The sequence below is a fragment of the Staurois parvus genome, unplaced genomic scaffold (assembly GCF_062004578.1).
Source record: "Staurois parvus isolate SC_StPar_1 unplaced genomic scaffold, SC_StPar_1.0 ptg000049l, whole genome shotgun sequence".
NCBI classification, from domain to species: Eukaryota; Metazoa; Chordata; class Amphibia; order Anura; family Ranidae; genus Staurois; species Staurois parvus.
The window spans coordinates 2,348,182-2,361,614 of NW_028317845.1; the positions used below are offsets into that span (position 1 = coordinate 2,348,182).

General features: G+C 39.1%; 1 protein-coding gene across 1 annotated transcript in view; it reads right to left on the reverse strand.

Annotated features, from left to right (window-relative positions):
* Positions 1-13,433, reverse strand: part of CROCC2 (ciliary rootlet coiled-coil, rootletin family member 2) — a 158,310-nt gene that overhangs the window by 90,197 nt on the left and 54,680 nt on the right. The window contains exons 5-7 of the mRNA XM_089665869.1: positions 10,958-11,041; positions 4,562-4,668; positions 4,075-4,240 (exon numbers count right to left, since the gene is read on the reverse strand). Coding sequence (XP_089521995.1) covers positions 4,075-4,240; positions 4,562-4,668; positions 10,958-11,041 — 357 coding nt within the window. The remainder of the gene's footprint in view (positions 1-4,074; positions 4,241-4,561; positions 4,669-10,957; positions 11,042-13,433) is intronic.

Genomic DNA, 13,433 nt, shown 5'->3' on the forward strand with positions numbered 1-13,433 from the left:
ATAAATTGCCCCCCCCCCCCCCCAGAGAGACCCTGACACCGACCAACACCTCCCTCCCCCACGAATAGTGCCTGACATTGACCAACTACACCTCAGCACTCCCACCCCCACCTGAGAGAGCCTTCCACTACCACCACCCCCCCCCCCCATACACTGACAACCCTCATCTTCACAGATCTGGACATCCCCGGGAACAAGAGTCAGACTCTGCATACACCATCAAGCAACCCGCAGCCCCTCTCAGATCCCACCTGTTCCCCATGCTGTGTGTGCCCCTTCTACCATCCCTTCTTTTGGGGGGTGGCGCTGCCCCCCTGAAAGATGCCGCTGCCCCCCTGGAAGATGCAGCCCTAGGCGAATGCCTTGTTTGCCTTGTGGTAGATATGCCCCTGTTTGGCACAGCATAAGTATGTGCTGCTTCAACATCAGGAGCCCCCGACCCTTCCCTCTTTTTTTCTTCTTTTCCTCTACTCTCTTCTATTCTTCCTTTTGTTCTGTACTTATTACATATGAACACCAGACTACACTCCATTAGCTGTACCTCAGAGCTCTTAAGTGTAATTTTCCCTGCAACTCAGTGTTACCTCTTTGAATCCCTAATGATTGTACATTGTATAGCTCCAAGAATTATTGTTAATGTGGTGGATCATTTTCATGGAAATAGCCATTTGGATTTACACTGTTACAAAAGTGTATAAGAGGATACTTTTGGATTGTTCCGAATAATGACTGTCCACTGCTCTTTTAACCTAATAAAATATTAAACAAGGAAAAAAGTAAAAACAAGTTAATTTGGTGGGGTGAGTTCTTGATAAATTGGCCCCAATGTGAAATTAATTTATTAATATATTTTTTATAGTAAGACAAGAAATAATGGTAGTGAGAACAATGACTCACGTAAAAAGATGAGTGGGAGATTTTTGGTGTGAGCCTGAGCAGTCATTTGGCAACAGAATGCTGACAATGACATAGAGTACATAAATGTACAGCTCTAACTGTGATGGTTAATAACTATAAGATAACATAGCTGGTCAGGAAAACGTTTGCACAAGACAAGTTGTTGGGTTTCATATAATCAAATCATTTTAGAATATTTTTTAGCTTACTAAAAATGTGCTGACTTTTATTTTTATATGTTAAATTAGTTTTACAAAGCAAAATAATGTAAGAGCAAGTGGCTACAATTGGTTATTAATTCACCAATAAGATGTATAGGTTTGCAGTAGTGTAGAAAGTTGTGTCATGTTAGTGACATTAGATACCAGATAATCTGCTACTTACTCAAATGTATTTTCATTACCATGAATGCTGGCTCTGCACTATCCATGTAGTTAAAGGGAAACCACATGTTTTAAACAATCTCTTTTTTTTAACATATATTTTTGCATTACTTTTATAAAAATCAACTTTTTCAGGCTATTCACAGGATAATTGTAAATCACTGTGCAGACAAAAATGCCATTGTAGCCTCCTTATGCTGGGTACACTGTAAGTGGAACCTGTTTCCTACAAATTACAAATATTATACACTCACCGGCCAATTGTTTTAGGTACACTTGTTCAATTGCTTGGTAATGCAAATTACTAATCAGCCAATCACATAGCAGCAACTCAATGCATTTAGGCATCTAGATGTGGTGAAGACAACTCACTGGAGTTCAAACTGAGCATCAGAATGGGGAAGAAAAGGAATTTAAGTGTCTTTGACTGTGGCTTGGTTGCTGGTGCCAGATGGGCTGATCTGAGTATTTCAAAAATTGCTGATCTACTGGGATTTTCACAGACAACCATCTCTAGGGTTTACAGAGAATGATCCAAAAAAGAGAAAATATCCAGTAAACGGCAGTTGTGTGGATGAAAATACCTTGTTGATGTCAGAGGAGAGTGGGCAGACTGATTCAAGATGATAAAAAGGCAACAGTAACTCAAATACCCACTCATTCCAACCAAGGTATGCAGAATACCATCTCTGAATGCAGAACACGTCAAACCTTGAAGCAGATGGGCTACAGCAGCAGAAGACCACTCCGGGTACCCCTCCTGTCAGCTAAGAACAGGAAACAGAGGCTACAATTCACACAGGCTCACCAAAATTGGACAACAGAAGACTGGAAAAATGTTGCCTGGTCTGATGAGTCTCGATTTCAGCTGCAACATTCAGATGGTAGGGTCAGCATAAACAACACAAAAGCATGGATCCATCCTGCCTTGTATCAATGGTTCCGACTGGTGGTGTAATAGTGTGGAGGATATTTTCTTGGCACACTTTGGACCCCTTAGTATCAAATGAGCATTATTTAAATGCCACGGCCTACCTGAGTATTGTTGCTGACCATGTCCATCCCTTTATGATTACAGTGTACCCATCTTCTGATGGCTTATTCTAACAGGATAATCAACCATGTCACAAAGCTCAAATCATCTCAAACTGTTTTCTTGAACATGACAATGAGTTCACTGTACTCCAATGGCCTCTGCAGTCACCAGATCTGAATCCACTAAAGCACCTTTGGATGTGGTGGAATGGGAGATTCGCATCATGGATGTGCAGCTGACAAATCTGCAGCAACTGTGTAATGCTATCATGCTATCATGTCAATATGGACCAAAATGTCTGAGGAATGTTTCCAACACCTTGTTGAATATATGCCACTAAGAATTAATGCAGTTCTGAAAGCAAAAGGGGGTCCAACCCAGTGCTAGCAAGGTGTACCTAATAAAGTGGCCAGTGAGTATATACTGTATTCTTAAAATAGTCTGGGAATTTGTATAGCTTTCTTTGAAATGTAATGCAGTTTATTGTCAGCCAGGGGCGGACTGACCATTTGGAAACTCGGGCACTGCCCGAGGGCCCAGGATCAGTAGGGGGCTCCATGAGATGCCTCTAGTACCTTTCATAGGCTTTTTTGGGTGTGGTTTGAGTGTGGGTGAGGACACAGGGGTCCCATGATCTCCTATTGCCCGGGGGCCCCATGAGTTGTCAGTCCTCCCCTGTTGTCAGCACATACGAAATGGTTTCAGTGCAGTGTATTTAAGGTCTCTTTTGGAGAAACAAATAAGTTGCAAAAAATATGAAATATTCCTATGCAATAATAAATATAAGTTAACAAAATATTACATTTTTTGGGGAAAGGAAGGAAAGAAAGAGAGGAAGGAAGGAAGGAAAGAAAGAGAAGAAGGAAGGAAAAAAAGAAAGGAAAGAAAGATGAGGAAGGGGGTTCATTTACTAAAGCAAATAGATTGTTCACTTTGCAAGTGGAATAGTCAATCACATGCAAGGAAAATAAAAAAACAGCATTTTCTCTTGCATATGATTGGATGATGGAAGTCAGCAGAGCCCTAATCTGCAGCTGCTCCAAGGCTTAGTAAATGAGGTGCAGCTTCACTTTGCAGAGAATATCCAATCATATGCAACGAAAATAAAAAACAGCATTTTTGCTTGCACTGGATTGAATGATGGAAGTCAGTAGAGCTTATTCTCATTTACCAAGTGCTGGAGCAAAGTGCACAGTCTATTTGGCTTTAGTAGATCAACCCCTATACATTTTCTAGTAAACAAATCATTGTGGAAAAGATATTCTAATTTTATGGTGTATGTATGAAAAAAATAAATATCTATTTGGCACATTTCTCCAATACAGAATGTGTCAACAGGGTTTGCGCCTGTGTCCATTGACATCAGTCTGAGACGCTTCTGAAGTCATTCAGAATTGATTGACAGGTGCACTTGACCTGCAGTTGAGCTCCTACTGCTTTGTACTTGACCTGCTTCAAGCAGGTTTTTGGATCTCCTAAGACTTGTATGGGAATGCAAAACGCAACCAAAAGCTCATCAACACAGGCCTATACATGTACAATATCCGATGCACTGAAATCCCAAACAGCCCTTTCATAAGCTCTGCCATGTTGGACTACACAGCAACCTCCCTTATGTTATGAAGATTAGGAGTACTGTAGTCCAGTAGGAGATCTTTAGGTTGTATATTTAGCAGGATATTTCAGGTTGGATCTTCAAAGATCAAAGTACAGGAAAATAAAACACTTTATATTATACTGTACATTAACTGAAATCACCTCTTTTTCTTTCCTCCAATCTGATTCCCGCTGCTCCAAGTTCTCATGTGTTCTGTGTAGTTCAGAGGTCAAATGTCTTATGTCTTCTGTCAAGTTGTCATTAGTTAGCTTTAACTGATCCATCTGCTCTCTCAGGGTCATATTCACTTGTGCAAGGCTGCTGCTCCTGTAAATTAACAGGGAAAATAATTCACTAACATCCACACTAAAGGATGGCAGTTCATCAAAAACTGCTTTATTATGTAAACATTACATTATATTTCTCCAAAGTCATGTTCAGATAGGCTGGCAGAGTGCTAAGGTAATATTGGATGGCTAGAGTGGTGGTAGCCTGTTGACCAATATGAGGAGGCAGAAACTGTTTCCCACATAGGAATACATATAGGTAGAAAATCTTTTTAACTACAAGGTACTCAGTCTTTTATATATGTACTTAACTCAATGTGTAGGCAGAAGTGAAAGCTGATTTTATCATAGTTCTTCATACCTCTGCTGTTCCTCCTCCAGCCTGGTCAAGGCATTTTTGAGGTCCATACTGTGATCCTGATCCAACCTGTGCAAAGTGGACTCCGCTGTATCTAGCTGTACCTGCAACTAACAGAGGTCACAGATCTTTTAAGTCATAGCTAGCAGATGCTCCATGTCTACAAAGCATAGCTAAGAGTAAGCAAGAATACCACAATCTAGGAGGACCAGAGTTGAGCAACAATGATTCAGACTAGATTCTGCAGGTGCAGACAAAGAGCGCATTATCCAACATAATAAAAAAGCTAAATTTTTCAGTAATAGTGTAAATGTCACATAAAGTTTAAACTTAGGGACTCATGCACACTGGGTTTAAAAAACACCCCCTTCAACAGGCGTTTGACATTTTTTTCAGCCTGTAAATGCACCTCTATGTTAGCTTATGTATTCATACACACATGGGCTTTTACAGGCATATTAGAAAAGGAGCATTTACAGAGGCTGAAAAAAAAACATCACCAATGCATTCAGGAGAGGATCTTTTGAGCAGAAAAATAAAAATTGATGTTCCTAAATGCACCTAAACGCTACTCGTTTAGCGCTTGAAAGTTCATTCATTCCAATGGGCAGAATAAATCAATATTCTGACCAATGGAATCCATTAACGCTCAAATGTTTGACGTGCCTACACATGTGTGCACTTTTTTAAGCAGTTATTTTCTTTCAGGAGTAAAAGGCATTCAGAGGAGAAAATCAAACACCATGTGTGCATGAGGCCTAAAGGGTTAGTTTACCTTTTCACAAAAAAAGAAAAGGTGAACTAACTCATAAGGCCCTCTCCACCCCTCCAGTCCCCGCTGAATGTATAACGGGTCTGGCACTTTAAAACATCACTACATAGCACTGGAGGCAGTGCAACAACATAATGTGAGCAATGGCAAGTGCTTTTGGCCAGCGCTCGCCATATGACCACACAGATCAATGGGAATCCTTTTGAGGCTCCTTTCTGCTGAGGCAGAAATTCATACTGGTCAATGCAGTCACATAGCCAATGCTGACCAATAAGCACTGGCCGTTATAAGCAATTTGTATTATATGGCCTCTAGCTCTGTTTGGTGGAATTTTAAAGCAGGGATCATATAGATACATGCAGCAGGGGCCAGAGGGATGGAAAGGGTGTTGTAATTTAGTTCCACTTTTCATCTTTTTGAGGAAGAAAACTTTTTTTTAGAGTAAACCTCTACTACTCTAGGGGTGCCTCTCATTACATCGTCTGTGTGGTGTGAGAGGCACCCCTAGAGTGTCTGATTCTATGGTGGGAGCCATTGAAGGGATAAACTACCTAAGCAAGTTTGACCATTTCTAACTTTATGGTCCACCATATCTGGTAAGAGGCTTCTAACAATGGTGGCACAAGGTGGTGGAATCTTTTCAAATTTAATTATGCATTATTAGCAAATGGATGAGCTGTGGCCTTCTCCACACAATCTTTCTGTGAAGTGATTATATCTGCACGTGGGATTAAGTTGTTTATGTTGAAGATTTATTGGCACGTGGACTATTATGGATTTTCACCTATGATTTTTTGGTTTGTGTTGTATTTGAATGTTTTATTCATTATTTTAACATTTTCAGAGTGCTACTTTATGAGAAAGTTGAAACAAATGAGAATCAGAATTATAGATAAATGATCTGGAATTATTAAGTTTCACACAATGTCAAGCTCTGAATCGACCCTAGATTGTCACCTTCAAAATGCTCAAGCTGGCCATACACTAAAAGATTTTCAAATGAACATTCGCACAAAACATTCATGTGAAAATTCTCAGTGCATTCGATAACTTGCCAAATGTCATTCAAATGTACTTTAAAATTGCGCTTTCTCTTAACATTCAGTTTTAAATAAACTGTTAGAAATTTGTTCATGAAAACTTTTCCATCTTGCTCCCTCACATTTTCTCATCACTGCAGTCAGAAAAGATTTGACCCCACTAACTATTAGAAAATCAAATTAATATTTTCATAAAAAATAATTTTTTTGAACAGTATTCTATTAAGTAGGGTCAGCTTGTGAGATTTAAAAACTGGGTCACTTGAAAGCAGATCTGCTTTGTTGTTATGTGCATTTTTTTTTATGCGCATGTAATTGTATGAAAAAGTATCCTGTTCTCTTTGTATTGCTTCCTGTGTATGAACTCCCTCTTGTTCCTGCCAGTCCCTATCAAAAAACTGACGACACTTGGCAGGAGAGCACAACGTGGCCAGTTCTCTAGTTGGGAACTCAACCTACTCTCCTCAAATAATCAAACTTGTGCTAACACACCTCCTCCCCTTTCCTGCACAGCCACTCACTGGGAAGACCAGCGTGCTTCTGTTTCTTCACCCCCAGCTCTCTACGCAGCTGAGAACAGAGGGTATGCGAGCACTTATAAAAAGGGGGAAAAAAGGTATTTATAATGTCTTTTTAATATCTCTACACAAAGGTTTTACCATTCATTTCTATTTTAAACTGAATGGGTTGTTTTAAAAGGTGAGGGTTTACATATACTTTAAGTCTACACAATTTTAATGTTGAAATTAAATGAAAAAGACTTACAGTTACATTTAGCAATCTACATTTTTTTTTAGCCTTTCTGTGACACATCACAACTGTAACATTCTTTTTAAGGAGAGGCAAGTAAAAAGAATCAAATTCCATTTTTTTTTCATCTCCAAGAATCACAAAGTTGCACACACCTGCATCCCAGCGGTGGGAAAGAGGCATTCCAACTCAACACATAATACAAGAGAAGACAAAAGGTACACGGCTGTAGCATGTTAATAAGTATTCCCAGCCACCACAGGTGCCCAGAGGAATGGGCTGGAGAGGATTTAAACAAGACATGCTTAGCAGCACAAATACGGTGCCAAAGCTGCTTAAATGTAATAGTAAACATTGTTTTTAACTTAGTAATTGAAAGACCAATTCAGACTTGTTTAGCACGTTATTCCTAAATATTTTTCACATTCCTAGCATTTTAAAAACATGGGCTGAACATGTTCTGTGTAAAACGTCAATAATGCAGTATTTCCCTCCATCACTCATAGGCGTCTCAAACCTCCAACTGACTTACAGGAACGACTATGCAGCTTTGTGTAACAATAACAGGAAATGTCCATGTTTACACTTTGACAATTATTAGCTATGCTGATAAGGCCTATGATTTAACCAAGTGCCAACAATAAAATTCCTTATGCTTCATTATGAAATTTTGATGTTAATGCGAGAAACAATATCAAGGTATATCTAAAGCCAAAACGTTTTTTAATTTTGGACAAAAGTGTGGAAGTGCTTAAGCCACCATAACATGTCTATTGTTTATGTGTCCCTATTCACCATCTCTGGTTTTCCTGGTGAACATTGTTGCTGGGACAGAAAGTGATTGGGCGTTGGAAATTTTATGGGTATCTTCAAAACAGCAACCTGTTCTGAAGGTTGCTGGGGGACACCTGTTCTGGTGGCACCTGTCTAATGCAGGCCATAGACAGTTCGTTTATTGGCCGATTTTTGGTCCAAAAAATTTAACATCGGTCGTTCTGCTGCCACCAATGATTGCAAAAATTGGCCGTTTTTCACAAATTTGTGATAAAAGAAATGAGGAGGAACCGCGAAAATCGGCCGATGCCATTGCCCCACTAACAGTGCGAAAATCAGCCGATTATTCTTTCGGACGAAAAATCAGCTGGTAAACAAACTGTCTATGGCCTGCATAAGGAGGGATTTCTTCTCATTTCCTGTTGTGTTTATGGGACAGAAAGTGAAGGGAAATCTTTTCAATGTAACATAGAAAGACCAAAAATGGATTTTTCCGACTCAATACAAAATGTAAATAATTGTTTTAGATATAGTTTGACTCTGGATTGGACGAATTGCGATCCATGTATGGCCGGCTTTAGTTTGCATGGACACTGCAGTTACTGGTCACTCCTATTGCTTCCATGGTAGGTCCTTAGTATTAAAAGGACCAACCATTGTTCACAACTCCAGCCATACAATGTAACCACGTACTACAACTGTAGATAATGTAATGCCTTTCAGTAGCCCCTTTAAGCCACTAGGCAGAGCATTGCTCTCGCAGTGCATAAATTGCTTCTCCCTCCCTGCCATGAGAATGACAATCTAAGAAGAGAATACAGAGAATGACATTTATTGGCTGCAGTGCAGCCAGTGGACTGGGGGAAAGATGTAACCTGATTGGTCACTAGGAAAAAAGAGGGTTTTTATTGGATGCCACAGAGCTAGAAGAATTAGTCCCACCCTCCAAGGCTAGCATGAAATTTTAAAAGAAGTCAGCCAGGCCTATACATAACTCTGAGCTACCATGCAGCCTATCTGCCTTTTATTCATTGTGCCTTTTGGGCCCATAGAAACAAAAGTGAATACAGTAAAATGCACAGATAATTGTTTGGAGTAATTACATACAAGTAAGCAGAAAAATAAAACTAAACATACAAAAGCACACAAAACTACATGGCACCCTTTAATAATGTGTTATGAATTTTTACAAGAAAAGAGCCAGAGCCAGAAATTCCATTATTTTAAAATGGCTAGTTGTACATCAAATATATGTAATAAAAATACACATTCATAAAAACACAGATCCTTTTACAGGGAAATATCAAGAATGCACATTTTTTTTAGCACTGTCAGCTTCTTAATAAAAATTGCATTTTTTTTCTTTTTCTTTTTTTTTAACAGCTAGGATTGTTGACCCTTTAGTAATTTAATCAGTCTAGGGCAGACAAGAGTCCTTGCATTACATCTGCATGCTTGTAGTCAAGATTAGCTAACAAGTGAGCATTCAGCCATCTCATGGATATAAGCAATTAGTACACTCTAGTTCCCAGAATGGAGTTTTGCACATATACCCCTTTTACTTTATATGCAGTTAATTGGTCGGTACCTTTTTCTGTCTGTGTACAGGAGTGTATGGTGCTTGTTTGGCTGACAACATTGTCATTTTTTGCCTAATATACATTTACAGTGGGAATTGTTTTGCCATGTTGTGACCTTTAGGAGGAGGTAGAGGAAAAACTGAAAACCGTGTTTGATAGAACTGTGAAAAGGATGAAATTAAAACATTATTCAAGGCTCATAACAGTCTGACTACACGTCATCCAAGATAGAAATGGGATGTGTGCACCTTGGAGTCTTATATTAGTATAGGTATGATTTACCCAGAGGTTTCAGAAAAAGAGTTGTCTCCTCTGGATATTTACATAATGAAAGGGTTCTGATAAAATGGCAGATTGAGTACATTGCCCATGGTTTATATGTGATGGAGATGATAGTTGAGAAAAAATATAATTGAACAAGCTTGAAAATAACAGATAAAAAAATAGCACTGAAAAGGGGATAATATAGATTATTGAGGGACAGTAGCCCTCAATGAGGACAGGCGAGACCTTGTACAAAGGAGTGCAGTTAAATGAAGGTCCAAGGACACCGTATTCTTTATCATTACATTCTATGGTGCACATTGGGATGCTTTACATAAAATTTTTCAAAAGCATTGGCACATTCTCATGGCTAAGTACCAGACATAGTGGAACCTAGACCCCCTAGTAACAGCCCAATGAGCAAAGAATCTAAAAGATCACTTGGTAAATTTGGTAAAATGTGCTTTGTTTCCACTCTTCTTTGTATTAAACCAACATAATGGTCCAGTTTGCTCAGTTCGTATGGAAAGGAGACACAGTTGTCCATGAGCTGCTTTACATGTTAGTTGAGGACGCCACTTTTGATGGTATATTATACTGTTCTTTCCATGCATACTGGGAGCTGCAACATACATTTTGGATGCTAGCAGGCAAGATTAAGCCTAATGCTGTTCTAGCAGGTGAGAGTCCAGCCACCTCATGGATATAGCCAGTTAGGACCTGAAGCAGACATACAATATTGACAGTCCTCAAAAAAGCCAAAAAGGATGTATTTCCTGCGCCTGCTCAGGAAATTCAACCTCCCTCAGAATCTGCTAATATAATATTACAATGCAGTGATCACATCTGTTGATTGTGCAATCCCCATATTTCCTCATGATAAACATTTAAAGGCCAATGATCACTTATACACTACTTGCTTTATTACATATATGGTATCCTGCAATATTCTGTATATGAGTGTTAGTTTCAAAGGAAGACAGAAGTATGATACTGATTTCTAATTGCTGGATTTATTATACTTTTTTTTAGAAGTGCCTTATTTGGGTAAATATGGCCATGGTGTAATCAGAACTTTGGGCTGATTTATAACAACTTTAGCACTAAAGTATTGCCAGATGTAGAGATGCAGCCAAATAAGTGGACTCTGACTGGCTAATACGATCATTAAAAACATGGATCTTCAGTTGCAAAAAATCAGCCTCCACTGAATACTTACTGACAGTCTCTGTTGCTCACTCTCTGAGGTTTTCTCAAGGAGCTTCTGTTCCATTTCTCCACACTTACTCTTGTACAGTAATACCTGCAAATTAAGCATATTAGTGTCAGAACAAGTGTTTATTGGATAACAAGAAATATGTAGGCTGTCATTACTGACCCCCCTCTGATTGTTAGTAACCTGCCTGACCCCAGCTTCAAAACCCTTTGAATCAGTACTCTGGAACAAGCATGCAGAAATGTAATCAGCGAGACAACTCCATTTTTCAGAGGGAGAGATCAGCAATGACAGATGATGCAGACAAATCTTTATCAATACAGATTTCAGTAAACCAAATGTCTAAGAGCCAACATTTAATGACCCACCAAATTGCAACAGATTTGGCAAAAACGTTTTACCTTTTGAAGGTCAATGTAAAAGATACCCTAGCACTTTTAGGCAACTCACTGCCTTCCAAGTGCGTCTTGTGAGACTGATGGTGCCATTAATGGTCTCATTCATGCATTGTCTATTTCCTATGAAACATCTTGAAAAAAGGTCCTTTCCTCATCACTATGACAATATGAACATAGGGGAAAGACCGGAGTAGACAACTATAAAAAGATGTGTCATAAGATACTTTCCTGCTGCTTTGTTCAAAATTATTGACAAGGTTATAACACCTAAGGTATAAGGCAGGCATTTTAGAACTGCAAACATCAGAACACAATTAGACCAAAGAAAGCCAGGGGATGCTGTCTTTATGAAAGACTGTTTTCTGTATAACTAAGGAGGGGAGCTGGTTATATTAGCCACATGACATCAATTTCCCAAAATGCAGCTGAAAAACAGAGTTGCCTGAACTGTTTATGAATGGGAAGTGCTGGTAGTAATATATATATATACAGTGGGGATCGAAAGTTTGGGCACCCCAGCTAAAAATTTGTATTAATGTGCATAAAGAAGCCAAGGAAAGATGGAAAAATCTCCAAAAGGCATCAAATTACAGATTAGACATTCTTATAATATGTCAACAAAAGTTAGATTTTATTTCCATCATTTACACTTTCAAAATAACAGAAAACTAAAAAATGTCGTCTGCAAAAGTTTGGGCACCCTGCAGAATTTATAGCATGCACTGCCCCCTTTGCCAAGCTGAGACCTGCCAGTGTCATGGATTGTTCTCAATCATCGGCTGGGAAGACCAGGTGATGTCAATCTCAAAGGTTTTAAATGCCCAGATTCATCTGACCTTGCCCCAACAATCAGCACCATGGGTTCTTCTAAGCAGTTGTCTAGAAAACTGAAACTGAAAATAGTTGACTCTCACAAAGCTGGAGAAGGCTATAAGAAGATAGCAAAGGGTTTTCAGATGTCAATATCCTCTGTTCGAAATGTAATTAAGAAATGGCAGTCATCAGGAACAGTGGAAGTTAAAGCAAGATCTGGAAGACCAAGAAAAATATCAGACAGAACAGCTCGCAGGATTGTGAGAAAAACAATTCAAAACCCACGTTTGACTGCACGATCCCTCCAGAAAGATCTGGCAGACACTGGAGTTGTGGTACACTATTCCACTATAAAGAGATACTTCTACAAATATGGTCTTCATGGAAGAGTCATCAGAAGAAAACCTCTTCTACGTCCTCACCACAAAAATCATCGTTTGAACTTTGCAAATGAACATATAGACAAGCCAGATGCATTTTGGAAACAAGTTCTGTGGACCGATGAGGTTAAAATTGAACTTTTTGGCCGGAATGAGCAAAGGTATGTTTGGAGAAGAAGGGGCACAGAATTTAATGAAAAGAACCTCTGTCCAACTGTTAAGCATGGGGTTGGATCAATCATGCTTTGGGGTTGTGTTGCAGCCAGTGGCACAGGGAACATCTCACGAGTAGAAGGAAAAATGGATTCAATGAAATTTCAGCAAATTTTGGATGGTAACTTGATGCCATCTGTGAAAAAGCTGAAGTTAAAGAGAGGATGGCTTCTACAAATGGATAATGATCCTAAAAACACCTCAAAATCCACGGGGGATTACATCAAGAGGCGTAAACTGAAGGTTTTGCCATGGCCTTCACAATCTCCTGACCTTGAAAATCTATGGATAGACCTTAAAAGAGCAGTGCGTGACAGACAGCCAAGAAATCTCAAAGAACTGGAAGACTTTTGTAAGAAAGAATGGGTAAAGATACCTCAAACAAGAATTGAAAGACTCTTGGCTGGCTACAAAAAGCGTTTACAAGCTGTGATACTTGCCAAAGGGGGCAGTACAAGATATTAACTCTGCAGGGTGCCCAAACTTTTGCAGACGCCATTTTTTTGTTTTCTGTTATTGTGAAAGTGTAAATGATGGAAATAAAATCTAACTTTTGTTGACATATTATAAGAATGTCTAATCTGTAATTTGATGCCTTTTGGAGATTTTTCCATCTTTCCTTGGCTCCTTTATGCACATTAATACAAATTTTTAGCTGGGGTGCCCAAACTTTCG